This window comes from Chenopodium album, chromosome 9, assembly GCF_948465745.1.
Source record: "Chenopodium album chromosome 9, dcCheAlbu1.1, whole genome shotgun sequence".
Classification (NCBI taxonomy): domain Eukaryota; kingdom Viridiplantae; phylum Streptophyta; class Magnoliopsida; order Caryophyllales; family Amaranthaceae; genus Chenopodium; species Chenopodium album.
In genome coordinates this window covers 3,202,690-3,224,907 of record NC_137842.1, presented here as the reverse complement: position 1 = coordinate 3,224,907, position 22,218 = coordinate 3,202,690, and the positions used below count along the sequence as shown (strand labels likewise).

At 35.5% G+C, this 22,218-nt stretch overlaps 3 protein-coding genes across 5 annotated transcripts; 2 read left to right on the top strand and 1 right to left on the bottom strand.

The window, feature by feature from the left end:
• The first annotated feature begins 5,842 nt into the window (after nucleotides 1–5,842).
• Nucleotides 5,843–9,484, top strand: LOC145559397 (protein JASON-like). The gene is made up of 6 exons (XM_081620818.1): nucleotides 5,843–6,234; nucleotides 6,330–6,390; nucleotides 6,490–6,581; nucleotides 7,747–8,562; nucleotides 8,644–8,726; nucleotides 9,044–9,484. Exons 1-6 carry the CDS (start codon nucleotides 6,043–6,045, stop codon nucleotides 9,150–9,152), a joined length of 1,353 nt encoding a protein of 450 aa, XP_081476944.1. The 5' UTR covers nucleotides 5,843–6,042; the 3' UTR covers nucleotides 9,153–9,484.
• Nucleotides 9,485–13,222: 3,738 nt separating this feature from the next.
• On the top strand, nucleotides 13,223–15,721 carry LOC145559396 (aspartyl protease family protein 2-like). Of its 2 annotated transcripts, none has more exons than XM_081620816.1 (2): nucleotides 13,223–13,531; nucleotides 13,713–15,721. In XM_081620816.1, the coding sequence occupies exon 2, from the start codon at nucleotides 13,753–13,755 to the stop codon at nucleotides 15,433–15,435; it is 1,683 nt and encodes a 560-aa protein (XP_081476942.1). In that variant the 5' UTR covers nucleotides 13,223–13,531; nucleotides 13,713–13,752; the 3' UTR covers nucleotides 15,436–15,721. The 2 variants fall into 2 exon arrangements, with proteins under 2 accessions (XP_081476942.1, XP_081476943.1); XM_081620817.1 differs by having other exon boundaries at nucleotides 13,697–15,721.
• A 1,154-nt stretch (nucleotides 15,722–16,875) lies between these two features.
• LOC145558255 (putative nucleoredoxin 1) lies at nucleotides 16,876–19,783 on the bottom strand. Of its 2 annotated transcripts, none has more exons than XM_081619440.1 (2): nucleotides 19,533–19,783; nucleotides 16,876–19,391 (listed from the first exon to the last, which is right to left on the bottom strand). In XM_081619440.1, the coding sequence occupies exon 2, from the start codon at nucleotides 19,318–19,320 to the stop codon at nucleotides 17,077–17,079; it is 2,244 nt and encodes a 747-aa protein (XP_081475566.1). In that variant the 5' UTR covers nucleotides 19,321–19,391; nucleotides 19,533–19,783; the 3' UTR covers nucleotides 16,876–17,076. The 2 variants fall into 2 exon arrangements, with proteins under 2 accessions (XP_081475566.1, XP_081475567.1); XM_081619441.1 differs by having other exon boundaries at nucleotides 16,876–18,953; nucleotides 19,533–19,779.
• Nucleotides 19,784–22,218: the final 2,435 nt, after the last annotated feature.

Below are 22,218 nucleotides of genomic sequence, written 5' to 3'. Positions count from 1 at the left end.
GTAATGGAGTTTATATAGTAATCCACTCATCAGTAATATTTGTATGATTATTTATGGTAATCTTACGTGTTGTTTAATTCCACTTATTTTTACTACGGAGTACTCGTATTATTTCGCGAAAAATAAATTTATATCAGACAATCATTCTGCATTTTTTTATGGCTAAATATTTTTTACTTCGATCATATTTTGTAACGAAAAAATCATGAAAATTACATACTCGAGTAAATATTTATTACGACGAAATTAACAAAACTTCACTTGACATATTTTTTCTTTATAAAATTATACGGTATATTATTTTACACTTAAAGTCAAAGTTTGATCAAATTTAACAATTAGTTTAGACTATACTAAATCAAATCAGATAAGCAGGTGAATTTTTTATTTACTACCTCCGTTAACGGTTATTTGCAACATATACTATAAATGAATGCCAACTATTATGTGCAACAAATGTTTTTTTTTTTTCCTTTTTAGGTAATCATTTCTCTCTATCTCTGTCCTCATCACATGCACGGTGCACCTAACTTTTTCTCTCTCCATTTTACTCTCACAAACAAATTTTGCCTAAGAGTCCCCAAACACCCCCTTTGTTGCAAATAATAGTTAACGGAGGAAGTATTTTTTTTAACAAGAATAAGGTGAATTAGGGTCTGTTCTCATTGACTGAACTCAGCTAAACTGAACTGAGCTGAGCTGAACTGAACTGAACTGAATATTTATAAGAGAAGGAAATTAAGAGCTGAACTGAACTGAACTGAGCTGAGCTGAGCTGAACTGAACTAAACTGAATTTCAACGTATGAGAACAGCCCTTAGACAAGTTCTAATTATTACTCCGTATTAATTAAAGATATATGGAGTATTAGTTAGCTTAAATTATGACAAATGTACTAATCAAAATGAAATGTTAATCAAATGGAGAGAGTACAATGGCTAATGACAAATTAATTACTCCACTGTTTTTGGATTAGATTGGATTGGAGTTAAAAAGAATAATTTTGATAAGATAAAAATGAAATTATTTGTAAGATATGAATTTGTATATGTGAGTGTGAGGTGGAAGAATTATCGATCCTTGAAGAAGAAGGTTGACCGTGACATTTGGTGTTCAACGTCAACGTAAACGATTGCCATAGACCGTTTATGTTGAGGAAAAGAAATTGGAGGAGAATTAATGAAAGTTGAAGTTTGAGGATTGAATTACGTGATCCATGGGTTCTACTTGTGACTTACGTGGAAGAAATTTCCTCTTCTTTATCCCAATTTTCAAGTTTTATTAATTTCAAGTTTTACGTTAATTAAACATGATATATCCTCCACTTCTAGATAATGTACGAAGTCTTTTCATATCGTAGAGTTCACATATATGTGATTTTTTTTTTTTTTTTTATTAAAATGTAAGAGAAATTATAGTAATGTGAGATTTTATTAAAATCGGCTCGATAAGTAATGAAATGATACTTTTTATAAAACAAAAATGAAGACATTGATCAGCGATTAAACAAGTGCATCAAAAGTTTGAAAAAACAACTCTATACTAAGTTAAAAACACACATCACGTCACCTACTCAACCTCTCAATATGCCACATCACCACTCGATTTTTACGTAGTAATATGATTATTTAACCATCTAAATCAATTAACAACCATGTTATAAATATGAAAGTAAATGTATATAATTGCAAATCACAAGGACTAATTTCAAAAGGAAAAGAAAGAAACACCAAAAAGTAAATACATATAACCACAAAAAGGTTAATTAAATATAGCAACTCAGTGCAACGTCCGGACCACACAGTAGTTGGTCAATTAAGAGAAAGCAGATTGAATATTTAATGCGAATAATACGGGAGTTTTAGATATAAGTGAGCATCATCTTGTCGAAATTCTCGTAACATGTTACAACAGTTTCTTAAAATAGAAAGTAAAATATATTATTTGACGCTCTTAAATAAAGCAAGATTGAGCAATAGCAACCGTATTCATTTCTTCGTAGCCTCTCTATGGGCATTACATTTACCTATGAATGGTGATCCATATTAGATCGAAACTAGTTAAACTCAATAATCTAAAATTTGTATCCAATTTGCACCCAGCCTAAACAACACTTCAATCATGACATACCCGACTTTGACTCACAAGAGACTCATACATTAACAAGTCGTATCTGATTTAACCTGACAAACAACCAATCTAACTCATCTAGTAATTCACAATTTGCAATATGGTGTCAACTCAACCCTGATTGATAATAATTTTGGTGTGTTGACTTTACCCAACTTGTGACTTGACTTAAAATAACCTCCAAATCACTTTGTTTGTAAATTATTTTTCACCAGATTTTTGTTCTAATATGTAATTATTAAACATTTTTATAGATTAAAAGAGTTCCATTTAACGACAAATGTTATGATTTTCAAATTTAAATTGTTGTAAGAATAATAAATAGGAAAAAAAAAATTAATAATCTCAACTTAAATACTTTAGGGGTAATTTCTTATTAAGTGTTGGTGACCAATAACTTATTACGCAAATAACTTTTTCATCTAATTCTCCCCTTTACTCCTATCAATAACCCCATGTGCGTCCATGTTAGCCACCTTCCCACCCGTCATTGTAATACCTAAATATTTTATAAATTTATACGTATAAATTAAGTTATTTTAATTATTAAGTAACCTTCCTTATCTACGTAGTTTATTTTTGGAAAGTTTGAAACTTTATTTTATATCTTATAAAAGTCTTGTTTATAAACTATAAATACTTCTTATACCCTAATTATATTAGGTTTGCCTCGCCTTACCCCAACGCTGTACTCTGTAAAAATTGAGTTTACTACTTTTGCCTTTAACATGATGATGCAAATTATCATCAATTGATTTGCTAAATCAAAGTCAACTCTTGGGTGTTGGTGCGCATGAATAAGCATCTTATATTCATGAGATGTGCGCATGAATAAGCATCTTATATTCATGAGATTTTAATTATACGATGTGAAAGAAAGTGTGATGTTCTCCTCGTCAGATCAAGCAAAACGAAGATTGTATGTATGTGACGGTAATCACACGTATCTATTTTGGAGTTTTTTTATATTATTATTGAATGATTAATTGTTCATATGCTTTAATTTATATGTATGATTAATGTATACAATTTCATGATTTGATCAGATTTAATGTCTAGCTTGTTATTATTGTTGTACGTATATGATGAATCGTATAAATATGTTAGGGTTTTTAATGTTGTTGTTATAGGGAGTATTGTTTTATCGAGGTTTTAGGGTTGTTAATGCAGAGTATTATTTTTGGGTGGAGATTTGATTAATTTTGGGTACTAGTATTAGTTCTATAAGAGTCGAGATATTTTATGAACCGAATATGTCGTCATATATGAATTGGGAACCTGTGCCAATATTGAGATATTATTTATTATCATGTGAATGGTTATTTAATTTGATCGATGTATGAGATCAAATGGTTGAGAATTATTGTTTTGTTCTTGGTTTGAGGCTCGGCTTATATAACTCAGTCCTTGGCTTGTTGGTAAGAGGGTAATAATCATGAGTTAAGAATGAGGTACAATCTTTATTTATTTTTCTATGGTCCCCTACAGTGGGAATGTATGTGGTCTGGTTCAAGGTGTTTTCTAATTATTGGGAGTATTCAAGTTTTTATACTTGTTGGTTTTATTCGAATTACCCATGTCCAAAGCTAGGTATTGAACAAAGAGCATGGCACACTATTGGTTATGAGTTGAGTAAAGGATTATTATTATTCGAGGTTGAGTTGATAAAGGTTATTTTCAGAGTACAATGTGTTATGTAGTTTTGAACTACATTATTTAATTGAGCTAGCTAGTAATGTTGATTATCCTATTATACTCTATATTCTGATATGTGGTGATTACTCAGCTTTTTGCTGACGTGTGTGTTATTTTGTTGTGCTACTTGTGTTTGCGGCCATGTCTTTTCTTATGGTGACCCTGCAACGATCTATTTTGGAATTTGTACTTAATGGTGAGCAGTCAAGATTGTTTAAACAGGTTAATCAAGTGATCGTAGCTAAAGGAGCTCAAGTGATCAATTAGTTTGTTTATAAAAAGTTTGTAAAGTTGTATAAATAGCTCATCTAGTTTATTGGGTTGTAATTATTGGGATTTTGTAAGCCTTAACACTTGACAGGTTGTCGAGTGTGGCAGTAATACCTCCGATTTAAGAGTATGCTTCCGCAATTTTATTTAAAGGTTGTTTATTTTTCCTTTAATTCTTATTTATTTTTAGTTAGTAAATCGGGGGTGTTACAGTCATCCTCTTTATACCACCACCTCCCCTTACCCCTTCCCTTACCTTTTTCGACCACCAAAACAACCTCTCCCTTTCCCCATCATCGACCTCCCTTCCCCCCACACCAAAAAAGATGGAGGAGAGGAGAGGAGAGAGAGTGTGTGCAAAAGGGCAATGGATGTACATCAAGGTCGTCCCACCTTTTTTGGAGGCCCTATGCAAATATGGAGTACATAGTATAAAATTTGCCCTATTAATTTTATCATTATAATGAAATAAATATATAAATTCATGTATAGTAACTAAAAACATCAAACCACTAAGCCACATTGAATATGCATGCCACATATTGTAGCTGATAATGTATATACTTTTCTCATAATGTGAGGCCTAGGCTGCACATGGTATGGGTCGGCCATGATTTGTTGTGAAGGTAGTTTTGGGCTAGGGTTAGGGAAGTCCCACAGATGAGATGGGAGAGGGGGTTGTTTTGCAACTAGGAAAGCGTGTGGTCAGTGGAGGTTGTTTTGGGATGGGGTAGGAAGAGGGATTGTTTTTGAGGTGGGGGTTAAGGGTGGGATGTTTTGAGTTAGGGGTTACAACAAGGGCGTTTTATGTGGTGATGAAGGGCCTGTTCTCATACGTTTATTTTCAGTTCAGTTTAGTTTAGTTTAGTTCAGCTCAGCCCCTAATTTCCTTCTCTTATAAAATATTCAGCTCAGTTCAATTGAGTTCAGTCTATGAGAACATGCCCGAAGTATCTATAAGTTTAATACTTTAATGCAATACTTGTATACTTATTAAGTAATATAATTAACTCGATATCACTTAATATCGAGGGATTAAACTTATAGATACTTTGGCTTAGTATTTATATTACACCATAATACTTAATTACATTGAGATTTTATTTAAGTCTTGATAAGTAAAAAAGTAAAACTAGTCAAATTGAGGCATTTAGTATGAACATAGGGAGAATGAGAAAATGGAACATGTGGGGATGAGGAAATAGAACCTTGTTCTTTTAGCCTTATTTTTGAGCCCCCCCCCCCCCCCCACAAAAAAAAAAAAAAAAAAAAAAAAAAACATAGTTAATTAAGCTATTTTAGTTCAGCTCATATACTTCCTATATGATTAAAGTTTTAAGGATTATATAGCAAAAAAGAGAAAATAGTGGAGCTAAGCATGGGTTGGGTTTTCTCAAGGCCAATCAAGCACAACACAAAAATGGCTTGATTTGCCACGAACTTAACACTGTATGAGAGACACGTCAGTGGGCCATGAGTTGTGTATGAACATCATTTTCAAAAATTGACACAAACACAATGGGCCAGTGCCCCAAACCAATTTCTTAACCACTTTACTAGCCATAATTCATTCATTATAAACATGATCTAGCACACGCTAACACAACACATGGGTCCACGCAACCCGACCCATGTCCATGTCTAGAGAATGAAGAAGAGAGAGGAAGAGTTTCCCTCCTAAATAGTTTAAATTTCAAAATCAGTGAGCAGAAACGTCTCACTCTCTGTCCCAACGCAAAATCAGCAATTTCGGATTTCAAGTGTAATTGCACAAAATCGCAGATTCTCAGACACACTTTCTTCACTTTCTCTCTCCTCACCTCACAGACAGTCACACTCGATTATCAGCTTAACCTAACCTAATCAATCATCATCATCTTCTTCATCATTACATTTCCCCCAAATCAATCTTCTATAAGAAACCCTAATTTCCCATCATCTTATGACATGCCAGTGACTTACTGCGACGTTTTCGGATTTCTTTGGCGATCTGTTCAAGCAATGGCTTGCTTCTTCGATTGCTTTGGAGTTCGAAACAATAATCATCATCATCATCGTCGTCGTCATCAACATCATCACATTCATAATAATCCTCGCCCTCAACTTGTTCCTCATGATTCTCCAACTTCTAATGCAAGAGTAAGTTTCTTGATTCTTGAATTTGTTCATTTTTAAATTTGATTTGTTTTTAGGGTTTAGGGTTTAGTAATTTGATTGATTATGTTCTTGATTAGGTTGGTGATCAAGAAGAGGTGCGACAAAAGATTCGTCTATCGAGTCTTTTTACAGCTGAAGGTGAATTGATTTTGATTTTCGGCTTAATTTGATGTATTATGTTTGAATTTTGCAAAGTATTTGCTCATTCTAAACTGGCATTATCTGAAATTGGTGCAGAAAATGATGAAACTGCTGCGAAAGCGCCGGAGAATGAAGTGCTTGTGCGTCGGGCGGGGCGATCCGATGTCCATGAAGAACTCGTGGAAGAAGTAAGTTTTCGTCGCTTTTACTAAATGAGTGTAACTGGTGAGATATGTGTATGGTAGAATGTTTAATTGGATTATGAAATTATTACTAATCAGCTGAAAGGAAGCTGTTGAATTTATGAAAAAAAAGGGGAGCTTTAATTATGGGGTGATTGTGAAATTACAAGTACAGGAATCACTATTGTAATGGTCTTTTTCATTGAATTTAGGATGAGCTTACTGTAGTGATGATAGATGATTGGAATAACTCTGATTCTAGATTGTTTCATGGCATTATCATTAGTCATTTCAATAATCTGTCTTTGTCTGATCATAAAATGCTTCTGTTTTTTTATATCTGGATTTAAATTTTAGAGCTAAACAAGTAGAACAACTCTGTGGAGAACATTGATGCTTATCATGATTCGTCATTGTGCATGGGCTTAAATTGTTCGTGATATGCATCTATGTGCTGACATGTTGCCCAGATCTATGAGCAATAATTAGCTTTCCTATGTTGGACACTTGCATTCAATCACCGAGTCAATCTAATTTCTGTAATAAGGTAGTAGCCATTCAATATGGGTAGATGAATCAACCAACTATCAGATTCCAGACAGTATAACAATTCTGGTATTATCAGTACGTATAATGAACTAGGTTAGCTTGAGAAATTTGCATCTTATCTCACATTCTATTGGTTAAGGTAAATGGGGTCAATGTCGAAACTTGAAAGTGTTCTAGCATTTATATCAACAGCTTTATCCCTTGCTCTTTAGTGGAATCATACCTTTTGTCCAATTAAATGTGCTTTAATTTCTCATGGAGATGTTTGTTGTCTAGTCTAAATATTAGCTGGTTTGAGGAGCCTTTGTCCACTAGTATTCCCTGCACTGGGAAATGTTGGTGGTCTAACAGTCAACTGATCTGCAATCCTTATGTCTATAATGTGCTCGACAGAAGAAATATTTTCTTGTAGGATTGACAGTACGGCAATCTAGAAATACTTGACAACTATGACTTATCCATGATTTTATGTTTAAGGGGTGATAATTTAGGCCAAGGAGTTGCTCATTCAATTATGCTCTTTTCTGTTCAATGTGTCAAGTCAGATCTTTCATTTGGGAGGGTGGGTGTACAGATGTCTATTCCCTAAAGATGTTTATTGTTATCTATGTGTTGATACCAGGCCAAGTTCCTTAAAGCATGTGGTACACTGCCAGAGACTCCGGCTGAAATCCGGAAAAGAGTTACTATTGTGGAGAACTTTGACAATTCGGACATACAAAGACCATGCAGTATGCAAGAATTTTCACCAGACACTCCAGTTGAAATCCAAAAAGCAGAAACTTTGGAGAGACCTGACTTGCAAAATTCTCCTAATGTTCTGGAGTCTTCACCAGAGACACCTGATGAGGTCCAAAGAGTGGGAACATTTGCTGAAAATTCAGTGAAATTAGATGCTCAAAGACCTCAGAGTGTGCTAAAATCTTCACCTTATCCAACTCCCGTAAAAATAAGTGATGACATGCAAACACCAGGAACCGTGTTTGCGACAAATATGAAAAGTCTAACAAAAGGGAATGGTCGAATACGGTCCCAGTATGTCTATACAGTCTTAAATCCAATTGAGAATCTTTGTCAGTTGGATGAGTTGAAGGAAGAGGATACTACCCTAAATGCATCAGATCATGAAGGAGGATCAAAGCAAGGAAATGCTACTCCTTCTGCAGTGGGTTCAAGTAAATGTTCAGTCAATGAAGAGAAACTTGGAGATGTCAGTTTATCTGCATGGTTGAAGCCCCCAGCATCTAAGTATGATGATGATCACCATAACCTTGGAGCTGCCAGCTATAGAAAGCCTAAAATTGGAAGAACTCCTGGAGATAGGCCTATTATCGGGCTGGTTGCTACTCACTGGAATGATCAAGAGGAAGCTTCTCATATTTCACCAAAGGGATGGGATGGTAATGGCATTCCAAATTCAACAACTAAATATAAAGAGGTTTTTGTCTTCACTCTCAAGCCAGCTTGTATGCTTTAGTCTGCTTATGGAACTTTGCTAATTCATTGGCATCTTTTTCAGGATCAGAAGGTTTGTTGGCATGCTACTCCGTTTGAGGAAAGGCTGGAAAAGGCGCTGTCTGAAGAGACTGTTGCTCCCCAAAGGTAAGCTTTGTCTCTTCTTTCTTTAACTTGAGTTTTTGAGTTTGGTGCACTGTATGAAACTCATTCGGGCCTGAAATATGTTGAAGACTTGAAGCTAGCTCTGAATGGCTAGGACACCTACAAGTCTGCAACAGTATTTTTGCTAAGCCCCTTTGCATAGCTTATTTTAGGGTGCAGCTTGAGGAGTGCTGCAATTGTGAATAAGCAATGATTTCATATTATGATTTTTTATAATTATTTAAACAGGTCAAATTCTATGTTAGTACTTGTGGGCCGTTGTTTCATTGTCTCTTACATGCTTCATTTTCAATTTGTAGGAAGCCCATTACAGGGGCGCCAATATCCTTTGAAGACATTGAAGGCCAGGATACTGCTTCATCACAACTGCAGTCAATAAGTTGTCCAAAATCTGTGGTTTCTTTTTGAACTCCTACCATCAGGAATTTTATAAAAGTATGAAAACGATTGTTTTCATTGACAACAATTTGACATTAGTTGTCCTTTCAGTGAATATAAAGATTTCCCTGCGAGTGAATATCACTACGAATATGCTCGATTTGAGTAGCCACATGTTTTGGGAAGGGGTGGGGTGGAGGGTTCAGAGAAGGTATATGATTGGATCAATTCATGAATTCAAATGATATATGCAACTTTTCAGCAGAATGAAATTTTAGTGTATATATAGAACCAAGAAAGTAATATGGAGTATTTGCTGTATTTCGACGTTCATTATCTGATGAATTGGTGATGATCCTCTAGTAATATCATTGATTATGGAGTGCATGTGATAATGTTAATGTTGCCATGACAGGCAAGATATTGCAACCTTACTTTTTTCTCACCTGTAATGATATTTACTGTATTTCGAGGTTCATTATCTGATGAACCAGTGATGATCCTCTCGTATTATCTAGTATAATAATGGATGGCATGTGCTATGTTACTATGCTTGATAATGTTAATGTTGCCAAGACAGGCAAAATATTGCAACCTAGATTTTTATTACTCACATTACTGGAATAAAGTAATTATATAATTGATGACAGGAAGGTTTCATTTCTGAGTTGAAGAATCTAATGCATAAAAGCAGCATTTAATGTTTAAGCTTTGATTCTTAAAGCTCCACCATTTTATATAAGCTCTTGGAAGAAGTCTGGTTTACTGTTATCTTGAGCTTAATTCATTACTCCTACTGTACTGCCATATCTGTAGTCTGAAGATTTATCTGTCGGTTTCAGATTCTTGATTTCGATACTTGTCCTTCAAAATAGGTAAACATCTTATGTACTCTGTACTCCGTACTTCATAGATTTTACTCCATTTGGAATTAAGTCATATTGTCCTTACATTTGGTAAATGAATTTTTTTCAAAATCAATACAAATCTCTAATTCCCACCTACCAAACATCTAGATAGGAGAAATAAATTGTTCCTCCTAAAATAAAAGGACTGACATTGTAATCAACTCTGACGAATTTGTAAGCAAAAGACAAGCTGTTTTTGACGGTAGTTACCGTTATCGTACATGTAATTTAATTAAATTTGTTTTAGGTCACATTTTCCAAATCGACTGTTTTACTAAACAGCAGACAAGTATTCTACTGACTTTTGTTAATGGTATACTATCCTAATAGGAATCCATTGTTGTGTACTCGTATTGGAAATGGCATTGGTAAATCACGGTTGAGCATCGGAATGAAGAAGGACCACTTGCTTTTAGATGAACTTCATTTATCCTAATTCCACGCAAGAAGTCTTCCTAATTCATAATATAGTTCATGTTACAAATAATATGCAATGGAGGTAGTAAATACAGAATTGTTAAAAACAAACACAATATTGCGGAACATAAAAAAAAATGCAGTTATTATATTATGAGACAAAGAGAGTGTTAATTAGAGCCATTCAAATATATCTAGACCTCCAATAATGACACATTTGGATAACATTTTTAAGAAAACAATTTTGAGCATCAAATGTATGGCTGTTCAGCTCAAAATCTGTTCTAGCTCGATTTAGCTCAAAAGATGATAGAGTATAAAACATATTCCTGGACCTCAACCATCAGCTTAAGCTTTTGGTTGAGATGGTCTTTTAACATGGTATCGGAGCCAGCGTGACACAAAGGTCACGGGTTCGAATCTCATCCACCCCCACTTTCAAGTGGAATATTACGCGCTGGGTATGAGGAGGGCCCATGCTGCATCCACACTTCTAGCCCAAACGGGCTCTCGTGTGAGGGGGAGTGATAGAGTATAAAACATATTCCTGGGCCTCAACCATCGGCTTAAGCTTTTAGTTGAGGCTCAATTTTAGTAGGTTTTGGCTTGTTTGTCAATGGAGCTTAAATGACCTTGCTTTTTAGTCAAAGCCCAACTCAACTCCTTATCGCCTCTAGTCCTAAACAAAGGGTTTTGTATCCCTTTAAAGTGTATCGTGTTTGAGATAAAGCTATTAGGCCACTCCAACCCATGTTAGGGTAGAGAAGCATGTGAATTGAGTCAATGGACTAAGGGTATGTTCTCATTTACTAAATTGAGCTGAACTGAACTAAACAGAACTAAACTGAAATGAATTATTTATGAGAAAAGGAAATTAAAAATTGAACTGAACAGATTGGAGCAGAACTGAACTGAATTGAAGTGAAGTGAAGTGAAATTAAGCTGAAGCGAACAGGCCCTAAGATGGGAAGTTGTCACAAGTAAAGTTGGGAGATGATTGGGTCGTGTATTGAATTGCTTTAGGTAGTCCACAAATTGGGATATATTTATTTATTTTTCTAAAATAGAAATGGTTTCTTTTGAAGCATATTCAAAGTGTTTTAATGGTTAGCCTCTAGACCTTGACTCGCTAGTAGAACAACTAGACTCTCATAGTTAGGGGTGGATAGATCTTAGTTATGACGGGTAAGGGCTCTATCCCCTAAGTTTTCTAAATACGTAGTATATGGTTATTAGTTATGTGAAGCATAATAAATTTATATAAAAAGTAGGACGTATAATGATTAAGTATTGTTATTTTTGAGTAAATGTTGATCCGTCACTGACCCATTGCCCATGTTAATCCATTGGTCTAAGCATATATACTAACACTTTCCCTTTCCAGAAAGAAAAGCTTTTTAAGCAAAAGTATGAAATATAAGTAACTTTTGACAACAACTATCATTCCATCAATTCATTATCATCTTTATTATTATTATTATTATTATTATTATTATTATTATTATTATTATTATTATTATTATTATTATTATTATTATTATTATTATAATTATTATTATTATTATAATTATTATTATTATTATTATTATTATTATTATTATTAATTCATTATCATCTTTGATTATGCCTAATTAAGAGATTATCTGGAAGTAGGTAGCAACATACCAACATTTAAACTCAAGGAGGCCAAAAAAATGAGGGCAAAGTGGGCCCATCTGACGGCTAATTCCTCCCTTGCCACGGTCTTCATACCCTTGCGTGTTTGGCGGGGAAAACTGCGTACTTTGAGCAAATATAATACACTTTTTCTACTTTTTCCAATTAATTTTTGAAAGCTAGTTTTTACAATTAATTAACTTGTCTTCTACTCCTTTTTTTTTTTTTTTTTTTTTTTTTTTTTTTTTTTTTATAATTTTTTTTTTTATTCCATAAATGCAACTTTTAAGTCAATTTGTCAAAAAGATAAAAAATAAAATTAAGTCAAACATTTTACCATTATATACTAACACTGCTTAATTAAACCTGTCAAAATAAATTTTTTGTGAGCGGTCCCAAGATTTAACCTGCTCTTGATACCATGACAAATTAGGGAGAAGAGAGAATGAATAGCTTTTGTATTGCTTGATTATTATTCATCAATAGGTTGAGTATTGATATATTCACTAAATCATATCTTAACATAAAATAAACCTAAATATATTATTCCTTTAATGATATCTACAGAAAATATATCACACATATATTTTCCGATAACACATATCTCTAACAAAACCACACCATTTATTCTCACTGAAAAACTTGTAAATAAAGTTAGATTTTCAACCATTTTTAGTATTTAGTCTTTTTAATATGGTGTGAAATTGTGAAACCTTATTTCAGTCATCAATAGAGGACGAAAAAGATTCACCCAATAAAATTTCCACAAGGTAATTTTAAAGTTATTAGTGCCATACTTTTAATTTAGCATTGGCATTTGACTAATGAACTAACTTTGATAAGTCCATGTTAATATTCGAGATCAATTAACACGACTCTGATATTGATTAATCTTACACACATAAATCATCGTACTTGTAACAATAGGTGAATTAGGGAACATAGTCATTTATATACTACAAGTAGCAAATCTCCAAAACGCGTTTATAAAAATAATAATATTGTTATTACTTTTATCTATGTGGTGTTCTTCATTTTGACCAAGAAATTGGAAATTTCAACGGTTTGAATAACCCACCTTATTCTTATTAATTGAATACTGAAATCATATGTTTGGACTAACCCTTTTTCCTTTTCTTACTACTACTTCTTTCTTTCCTATATCTTTCGTACTCATATTTTTTAATTTAAGTTCAATCTTTTTATAGTTTCTTTCTCATTTCCCACTTTTCTCTTTCCTCAACTTTCAGCTTCAAAGAGCTGAAATCTCATAAATTATTTAATTTTTTTCATTTTTTGATTGGAAGTTTAATTCTTTTGGAGTTGGGTTTTTGTTGATTCTTGTTTCCCACTAAACAAATCAAGGGATTTTAATTTCTGGGATTTTTTTTTTTTTTTTTTCTCAAAGTTCTGTCCTTTTTTCCCCAGGTTAGTTCAATTTCTGCTAATTTTATGCTACTGTGTTACATTTATTAAAATTTTATGGAAGTTTTATTGTTGGTTTGTTTCTGTTTTTGCTATTGTTATTGATTTCTTATGTTTTTTTGGGTGAATTTGTGTTTTTATATTGAGAATTGCTTCTAAATCTTGCAGCAATTTGTTGATGCAGGGGGATTTTCTCTCTTGTCAGAGAAAAAAAGATCATCCTTATGGTTTCCAAAGCAATATATACCGCGATTTTAGTCCTAATTTCATATTTGATTCTAGCATCAAGCTCTAGTATTCATGATCACAACCCTTTTAATTCGAATGGCTCGTTGCTCGAAATGCCTGAACACAACTTCAATACAAATGTCAATGTCAATACTGTAATCTCTTCAGGTTCGGGTTCGGGTTCGGGTTCAGGCTGCAGCAGCAGTCTGTCTGCTTCTCAGAATCACAGCAATGCAGAATCAGAAGAAAGGGTAGTTGTCAGTCATGAGAATGATGAGGGAAAGCTAGAGAAATTGGAGAAACAACCACATTTAGTGAAACTCCCTTTAAGACACAGGACAGTTGGGGAGGAGGGTAGGAAGCAGTCTGTTATTGAGTCTACATTCAGGGACTTTAACAGAATTCAGACTTTTCGACGAAGGATTACTGAGAATAAGAATCAGAAAGCGAATTCGAGGCTTCAGAATCACAGGCAGTTACTTGAAGAACAGCCTGCAAAAGAGCCTGATGTAAGTGTGTTGCAAGGGCATCTTGTGGGCAGTTTGAAATCCGGGGTTAGTCTTGGTTCAGGAGAATACTTTATGGATGTATATGTAGGTACTCCTCCTAAGCATTTTTCGCTGATTGTTGATACAGGAAGTGATCTCAATTGGATACAATGTGTACCTTGCTATGATTGTTTCGAGCAGAACGGGCCTCATTATGATCCAAAGGATTCGTTGTCGTTTAAGAATATTAGCTGCCAAGACCCTAGGTGTGATCTTGTTAGTTCACCTGATCCTCCAGTGCCTTGTAAAGGTCGAAACCAAAGCTGTCCGTATTTTTATTGGTATGGTGACAGTTCGAACACCACAGGGGATTTTGCCCTTGAGACTTTTACAGTGAACTTGACATCTCCAAATGGGGATTCAGAGTTTAAGAAGGTGGATAATGTAATGTTCGGTTGTGGACATTGGAACCGCGGTCTCTTCCATGGAGCTGCAGGGTTGTTAGGACTTGGAAAGGGGCCGCTGTCATTCTCCTCTCAGTTGCAATCAATATATGGACATTCGTTTTCATATTGTTTGGTGGACAGAAATAGTGATCCTAGTGTTAGTAGCAAGCTGATCTTCGGGGAGGATAAGGATCTCTTGAACCACCCGGAATTGAAATTCACTAAGCTAGTAAATGGTAAAGATAATCCAGTTGATACCTTTTACTATGTGGAGATAAAATCGGTCTCAGTTGGAGGTGAAATGTTGAACATACCAAAGGAAATGTGGGATTTCATGGAGGATGGTGGTGGTGGAACTATTGTTGATTCAGGAACCACTCTCAGCTATTTTGTAGAACCAGCTTATGATGTCATTAAATCCGCGTTCATGAAGAAGATCAAGAAGTATCCATTGGTTTCAGACTTCCCTATCCTAAGTCCTTGCTATAATGTATCTGGGGTGGAGAATAATGATCTTGAGATGCCTAGTTTCAGAATTCAGTTCAGTGACGGCGCTGAGTGGAACTTTCCTGTTCAGAATTATTTCATAAGGATTGATCAGGAGGTGGTGTGTTTGGCAATGATGGGCACGAAAAGGTCAGCCTTTTCTATAATTGGAAACTATCAGCAGCAGAATTTTCACATGTTGTACGACACTAAACGATCTAGGATAGGATATGCACCTACAAGCTGTGCTGATGTCTGACAGAACATTGCAGAAGAGCATATAAATTTGGTCAGTTAGAGAAGGAATTTTTTCACACATTTTGGGTTAGAAAGGGGCAGTAACTCTTTATTCCTTTTCTCTAGTTTGTTGTATTTTCATCTTCTTTTTGTAGATTTGGGTGGTTGTTCTCTTTTATTCCAGGTTAGATACTTGAAAATAGGTCCCTTGCAAAGTTCATTTAATTTATATACTGGAGAACAGGGAATATCACCTGTCCCATGAAATGTACACATCTCTTTATATGTTTTTCGGCGACTTATGTACAGCATCTATCTCCCATTCTCCCCCTCCCTGATTTCAGATTAACTACCGAAACAAATCTATATAAGAAGAATTTGTGTTCATGAAATTTGAGTAACCTATTGTACCTTCATGTGCTTATTATCAAATTTGATTCCATGTTTTACATAGATGTAAACCAAATACTTCAATAAGGGGTTTAGAAAGTTCTTTAAGAGACTCCGAAAGCCAAATTTACCCGTCTTTGTCCCTTTGTACCCATGAAAAATGAAGAGACTCTCGTTAAGTAACATAATGGTTAGATTTGTAGAAATTTTTTGTTACTGTTGCAAAATGTTTGACCAACGTCCCTTGAAAAACCAGCACATTATCTGCTCTCCACGGGCAAAGTCAGCAACCTGCGGAGCAGCAGTAGCAAAACTAGCAACCACAGCAGCAACATCACCAGCAATGGCTCAGAACGCAGATTTCTTCAAGTAATGGAGTGACCAGTGTAAATAGGGGGACACTTGACTCATGGTATTTTGGGTTTCATGAGGACTGACTGCAATCTATGAGTTACATTGAGAGTCCAATTGAGGATGATAATAAGCAAATGATTGTCTTTGAAGTTGTCATTTAATTTTTTTTATTTCTCACAATTCTTGCACATAATTTGAAACAGAAAAAGGGATGTAGTATACTGATGATATAATACCAGATTCTAAAAAAAACGAAGGGGTATTTATTTTGAACTTGAGTATTGTATTAATACAATTAGATTTGTATTAACAAGCATCCTTCCTATGTTGCTGTCAGAAAATAACCTGTTGGTATGCAAAATCTCTACCAGTACTCTGCTAGTCTGCTGCTGTCAGAACACACCCCAACATGCAATTCCATCGTTTTTCATCAAAAATAAATGTATGAACAAACATCCTAGAGAGCAGTGGATTTAGAGCTAAAGACGGAGAATAATGATCAAACAGAAGGATAGAGAAAGACTATGTTACTTGGACTCGGATGAAGTGTCAAATTAGACATGGGTGTCCAAGCATCGGACTCGCCCATTTTCTTGAAAAAAGTTGTGTTTTTAGTTAAAAATGAAGTGTCCAAGTGTCGGTGTCGACACGGACACGTAAGGTAAAATAAAAGAGTCCGAGTAACATAGGAAAAAGAATAGAGTTCATCTGTAAAGTGTGACTTGAATCCTCTGTTTTATCTAACTGAAATCATATGTTTTAACAACAAACATGAACAATCTTAAAGAGACGTGAGTTCACCAAACCTTAACATTTGACATTACCCAAATTACAAGTCTTGTTGAAAGGAAATCGAACTAAGGAGCTACATTAACATTTGACATTATCCAAATTAAAAGAAAGGAAGAGTTGTAACTAGTTAAAACCTCATGAAATCTTCACGAAACTGGCACGTGACAAAATCACGTAAATTGAATCCAGTAAACGGAAAATCATTGGTACCAAAAGTGAACGAGGGTAGATCTTCTAGAGTAGGAAAAGCAGAAATCTGACCATTTTGTCCGAATTGAACCAGGGTATCATGAGATTCATACTGAGTGAATAATTTCTTATTTACGGAAGCCGAGTGGTCAAACTCAAACGGGCATACCAACCAAGGCATTACTAAATCATCAAAACCTACTTCTATACCACTAATATCATCATCATCATCCACCCGGCGTAAAAACACCACTTCAAAATCAAATCTCAGTTCCTTCATCTTGTAATACCAGAACAACATATTTTCATAGTGCTTAAAATCATAAAGGCAGTCAAGGTAAATCAGTATATACCTTCCTTGGAGTTGAGCCACAGGAATTCTATTATCACCTTGAAGGACAAAATCGCGTGACCCATGGACCAGCAAAGACTCTAAGGTGACTTCTTTGAGCTTTTTCAGTTCTCTGTGCACAAGCCCCTCCCTGGTGAAAGGATATCCATCAATTCCATAATAGCTCATGACCTCTTCTCCATATAGATCCACAAATTCACCTCGGGGTCCCATGATTATCAGCTTATCCATAGAAGCGTTGGCTAGCCGTTTGATTCCAAGGCTTACAGAGTTGTCAAAAGACAAACGCCACCAATATATCTTCTTCCTCTTTAACTTAGTATCTATATTCAGCTTGTAAGCCTGTGGATCAAGACAATCCCCAAAGGGCATGTAGACTACCACAATCTCAATCTCCAGATGCTTAGTTATGCATTGTTGATAAACCTCATCAAGCGTGGGAATGAAATTTCCTTTGGCGCACAAGTACAACCCAACAAGCTTTGTGCTAAGTTCTGAGATAGTCTTCACCTCCCGGACACCTGCTGAATTAATTCTGTCAACAACATCAGAGGGCTTGCACTGCAAAAGTAGCTCAAGATTGGATGTAGAGAGACTTTTCAACAATGCCAAGTCTTTTAAGCGAAGCTTATGCCGATGCTCTTGCGTAAAAGGAAAGCCATCAGCTCCATACGACCTCACAAAACTAGGATGTTCATGGAGCAAAACACTTCCATTATCATCCAGAATGAGACAATTACAACCATGATCCAGGTCAAGGTACTTGCATATAAAGTCACGACGTTTTGAGTCGCTGAATGGTACTACGAGACATGAAGCAGGAAATCCTGACAAAAAGTGGTTGAAAACCGCCTCATAATTGACCATTTTATTCATCTTTGCAACCACTACCAGCTCAAAATCCTGTCTCGAGGAATACAAATCGAAACACGTAGTTACTAGACCCTGCACATAGAGTGAAATAGACTCTTCACGGAATATAGGCACGTGATAACAACAAACCATGACGTATTTCCCTTTGAATGTCTCCTCTATCACTTGGACAGATTGGTTACCACCATTTCGATGCAGATAATTCAACTCACCCTTGCCTGATGACAACAAAGATACAACATCAAATGAGTGGCCAATCTGAATGGGACAGGTTTTTTTTGATTCATAAACCACCATATTTATATCATCAGAATACTCAGGTTTGACCAATTTATATTGTGCGGCTATAGAACAACTATTTTCACATAGGCTGGGATGTTTCGCCAATTCGGGGATGACAGGCCACATTGCTTTTATAAGCCTGCTAATTTTACATGGTTGTTCTGGGAGAAGCGACTGCAGATGCTCTATTGCAAGATCACCATGGAGCATAATGTCTTTCTCGACATTGACGAGTAGACATTTAAAACCGGGGCGATCAAGGTGAAGGAAGTCGCACAGCAACTTACGATACTTAGACTCAAACGGTACTGCAAGAGACTGAGGTGGGAAGTCGTACAAAAAATTGAGAAAAGCAACGGGTGAATGGCTTCTTTTCAAAACAACCACCAACTCAAAATCGTCTCTCACGTAATACAATTCCAAACATATTTTTATGAGATCATACGGAAAATATAAATCTTGGTCCTTGCACAATGGAGGCATTTCAAAACAAAAAACCAAAACATATTTTCCACGAAGCGTCTCGTCAAATTCAACAAGTTCACCATTCCTTCGTTCAAGGTTATTCAACTCACGAATACAGGACAACAAACCTTCAACATTAATCTCATCATCACCTAATTTCAATTTTTTTGCTGAAGGACTAGGAAAATCAAGAGTGATACTCGAATCCATATTAATCCCTGATTTATGAATTAAACATCAATTTGCCCCCAATCTCAAACAGTCATCTCCAGAAAATAAACCTGTTTTACAGGATTTTAACATCAATCACAGAATTGAAAAAGTATTCAACAAGAAATTATATATATAGTATCTATTATTGTGTTGCCAAACAAAATCAAATCGCTTGAAACCGAAACCGAAACCGAAACCGAAACCCTAACCTGTGATCCAAGGCTTCTGATGACCTGATTGATATTGAAACCCTAAGCTTTGCTTCAGATTAAAATTGAAACCCTAACCTCAACAACAGAGACGTCGCTGATCAAAATCCCTAATCATTTCGAACAATTCAGGAGTAACCTTCTCGCTGACAAAACACTTGCGATTTTGCGACCTGATTTTGTGGGACGGAAAGGAGAAAGGCGGTGTCCGCGATGATTCTATACGAAGTACTACTTGTATAGTAGAGGATTAGAGAAGTGGTAGAAGTGTCAAAATCGACCCGATACTTGAGAAAACCATCCGTCTCGATTTTGAATTTGACCCGATCTAAATTTAACCCAACAATGATTCCACCTGAGTTGAACTCTAATCAAACCAATTTGCACCGACCTAAACCCAACACGACCATAAATTGACACGACAAATAACCAATTTGATCTGATATGTTTTTTACCCAAACTGATATTAACCCGACCTGATTTTAACTTGACATCATTTCAAACCAACCATGCATAATTCTAACCCTAACCTATGATTTCAAAGACTAGTCTTCTCAAAATAGTCTTAGTTTTATACTACCTCCGTTAATTATTACTTGCAACTTTTGCCATTTTAGGATGCTTCCAATTACTTGCAACTTTCCAATTTCTTTCCTTTTTTGGTAATTTTTTTTAAATAAGATTACAAAAATACCCTTACCAATAATGTTAAAAACACACTTAGATAATTTAATTACAACTCATTAAATTAATAATTTCACTTATTTAACATAACTATTCTCACCCAATTCCAATTTACCCATAATAATACAATCAAAAATCCAACCCAACAAATCATTCCACCATCAGATTCATCTTCCAATAACTCATTCGAACACCACCTTCAATATCGATGTCGCCGCCGCCATTTCTAACCACCACCTACAACATCGCCGCCTCTAAACACCGCTAGAACGTCGCCTCATCCACCTGTTGTTTAGATCTAATGGTTTGAGAGCTGGGTGGTTTGATTTCCGATGATTTCGGGTTGAGTGGGGATTTCTGGTTTCGAGATGAGTGGGGGGTTTAGGGGAGGTTTCAAAATGGGCTAAGGCTTTTGTGGTTCTAGGATGGGTACGGTGGTTTAATTTTTGGTGGTTTTGGTTGAGTGGGGGTTTGATTCCCGGTGGTTTTTCGAGTTCAGTGGGTGGTTTCGGGTTGTTTGGGGGTTTTTGGTTTCGGGTTGAGTGGGTGGTTTTTGTTTAGGGGGTGCGGTCGTGGTGAGGTTGGAATTAGGGGGTGTCGGCAGTGGTAGGTTTGGGTTTTTGGGGGTCTCGGCGATGGTGAGCTTCGATCTGGGGTTCGGCGATGGTGGGTTTGGGTTTGTGAGGGTGTCGTGCCGATCTGGGTATAGGGGATGTCAGCGAAGGGTGGTGGTGGTGGTGGCGACGGCAGGTCTTGGTTTAGGAGTGAGTCAGTGGTGGTGGACTGGTGGGTGGTTATTTAATCATTTTTAATTTTTTCTCTCTCATACTTAATCACATACCCTTACAATTATGAAATTTTGACTTGGGAACCGTGTCCACCCCCAAAGTTGCAAGTAATAATTAACGGAGGTAGTATTTACCTGCTTAACAAGTAATTAGAGCGGCGTGTCAACTTCAAATTGGTTAATTTTCTTTTTAGTTTAGTAATCATCCCCTGTTAAATACGAGTTTGGGCTGGCTGCACCCGTCACGGAGGAGTGCAAGTCCACGACTTTTACAAGACCAAGGGGGTTTCACCTCAAAGCCATATGGCAATGATGGGAGTAGCCCTTGAGCCTTATATAGTGGTGGTAACTCGCGAGCTGCTACGCATACACTAGGTGTATGTGTAGCCCTCATACACTTCCCAAAAAAACACAACACCTCACCATCTACCAAATAAAAGAGAGGGAAATTATGGGGGGGGGGGGATTTCAGCCATTTACCGCCAAACTGGTTTATTAGGGGGGAGAAATGCTTTGGCGCTAATGCTAAAAGATCGTGGGTCTCACCTTTCCCACCCACTTTCATCTTCAATTTTTTTTTTAAAAAAAAAAAAATCTTAAAGGAAGCCATTAACATGGCAGCTTTTCCGGCCAAGTATTTTTAAATTTTTTTTTTGTTGTTTAATAAAATCACTGGTGTTCAACAATGTATTTCATATTTTTGATGTTCAAGATCCTATTGTTCAATATTTCATTCTCCACACTCCATCTATAGTAAAACATGTTTTATGTAATGTTATAAAATCAATGAACTACACTGTTGTAATTTCAATTTTTATTATTGTTATCGTTTTTTATAGTCCGACAATAATCTTCGTGGTTGTTTAATTTGAATCTTACAAATATTTTGTGTTATTTAAATTTAATTATTTGGTTTTGACAAACTTCTGGAATTGTACAATTCTGGTTAAAATTCACTATTTGGTTCGACGAAGAAGAAGAATCGAAATCTACGTGATGTTAAAATGTTTATATTAATTTAATAACAAATACAATTTGAAAGTATCTTGAACACTATATATTAGTAACTTGATAATGAAACCTATATTATATGTAGTATAATATCTAGAGTTACTAAACAAATGATGGAAATACTATTAAAAAAATGGCACTTATAAATAACAAAGATAAGATTCGAACTCGGGACCTAAATGCATGGAATACGGTTTATACATT

Excerpts from the sequence above, each read along its gene's own strand:
- LOC145559396 (XM_081620816.1), top strand. The coding sequence starts at position 13,753 with ATGGTTTCCAAAGCAATATATACCGCGATTTTAGTCCTAATTTCATAT.
- LOC145558255 (XM_081619440.1), bottom strand. The coding sequence starts at position 19,320 with ATGGATTCGAGTATCACTCTTGATTTTCCTAGTCCTTCAGCAAAAAAA.
- LOC145559397 (XM_081620818.1), top strand. The coding sequence starts at position 6,043 with ATGCCAGTGACTTACTGCGACGTTTTCGGATTTCTTTGGCGATCTGTT. Across the intron at positions 6,235-6,329 it reads CTCCAACTTCTAATGCAAGA|GTTGGTGATCAAGAAGAGGT; the intron begins GTAAGTTTCTTG and ends GTTCTTGATTAG. Across the intron at positions 6,391-6,489 it reads GAGTCTTTTTACAGCTGAAG|AAAATGATGAAACTGCTGCG; the intron begins GTGAATTGATTT and ends AAATTGGTGCAG.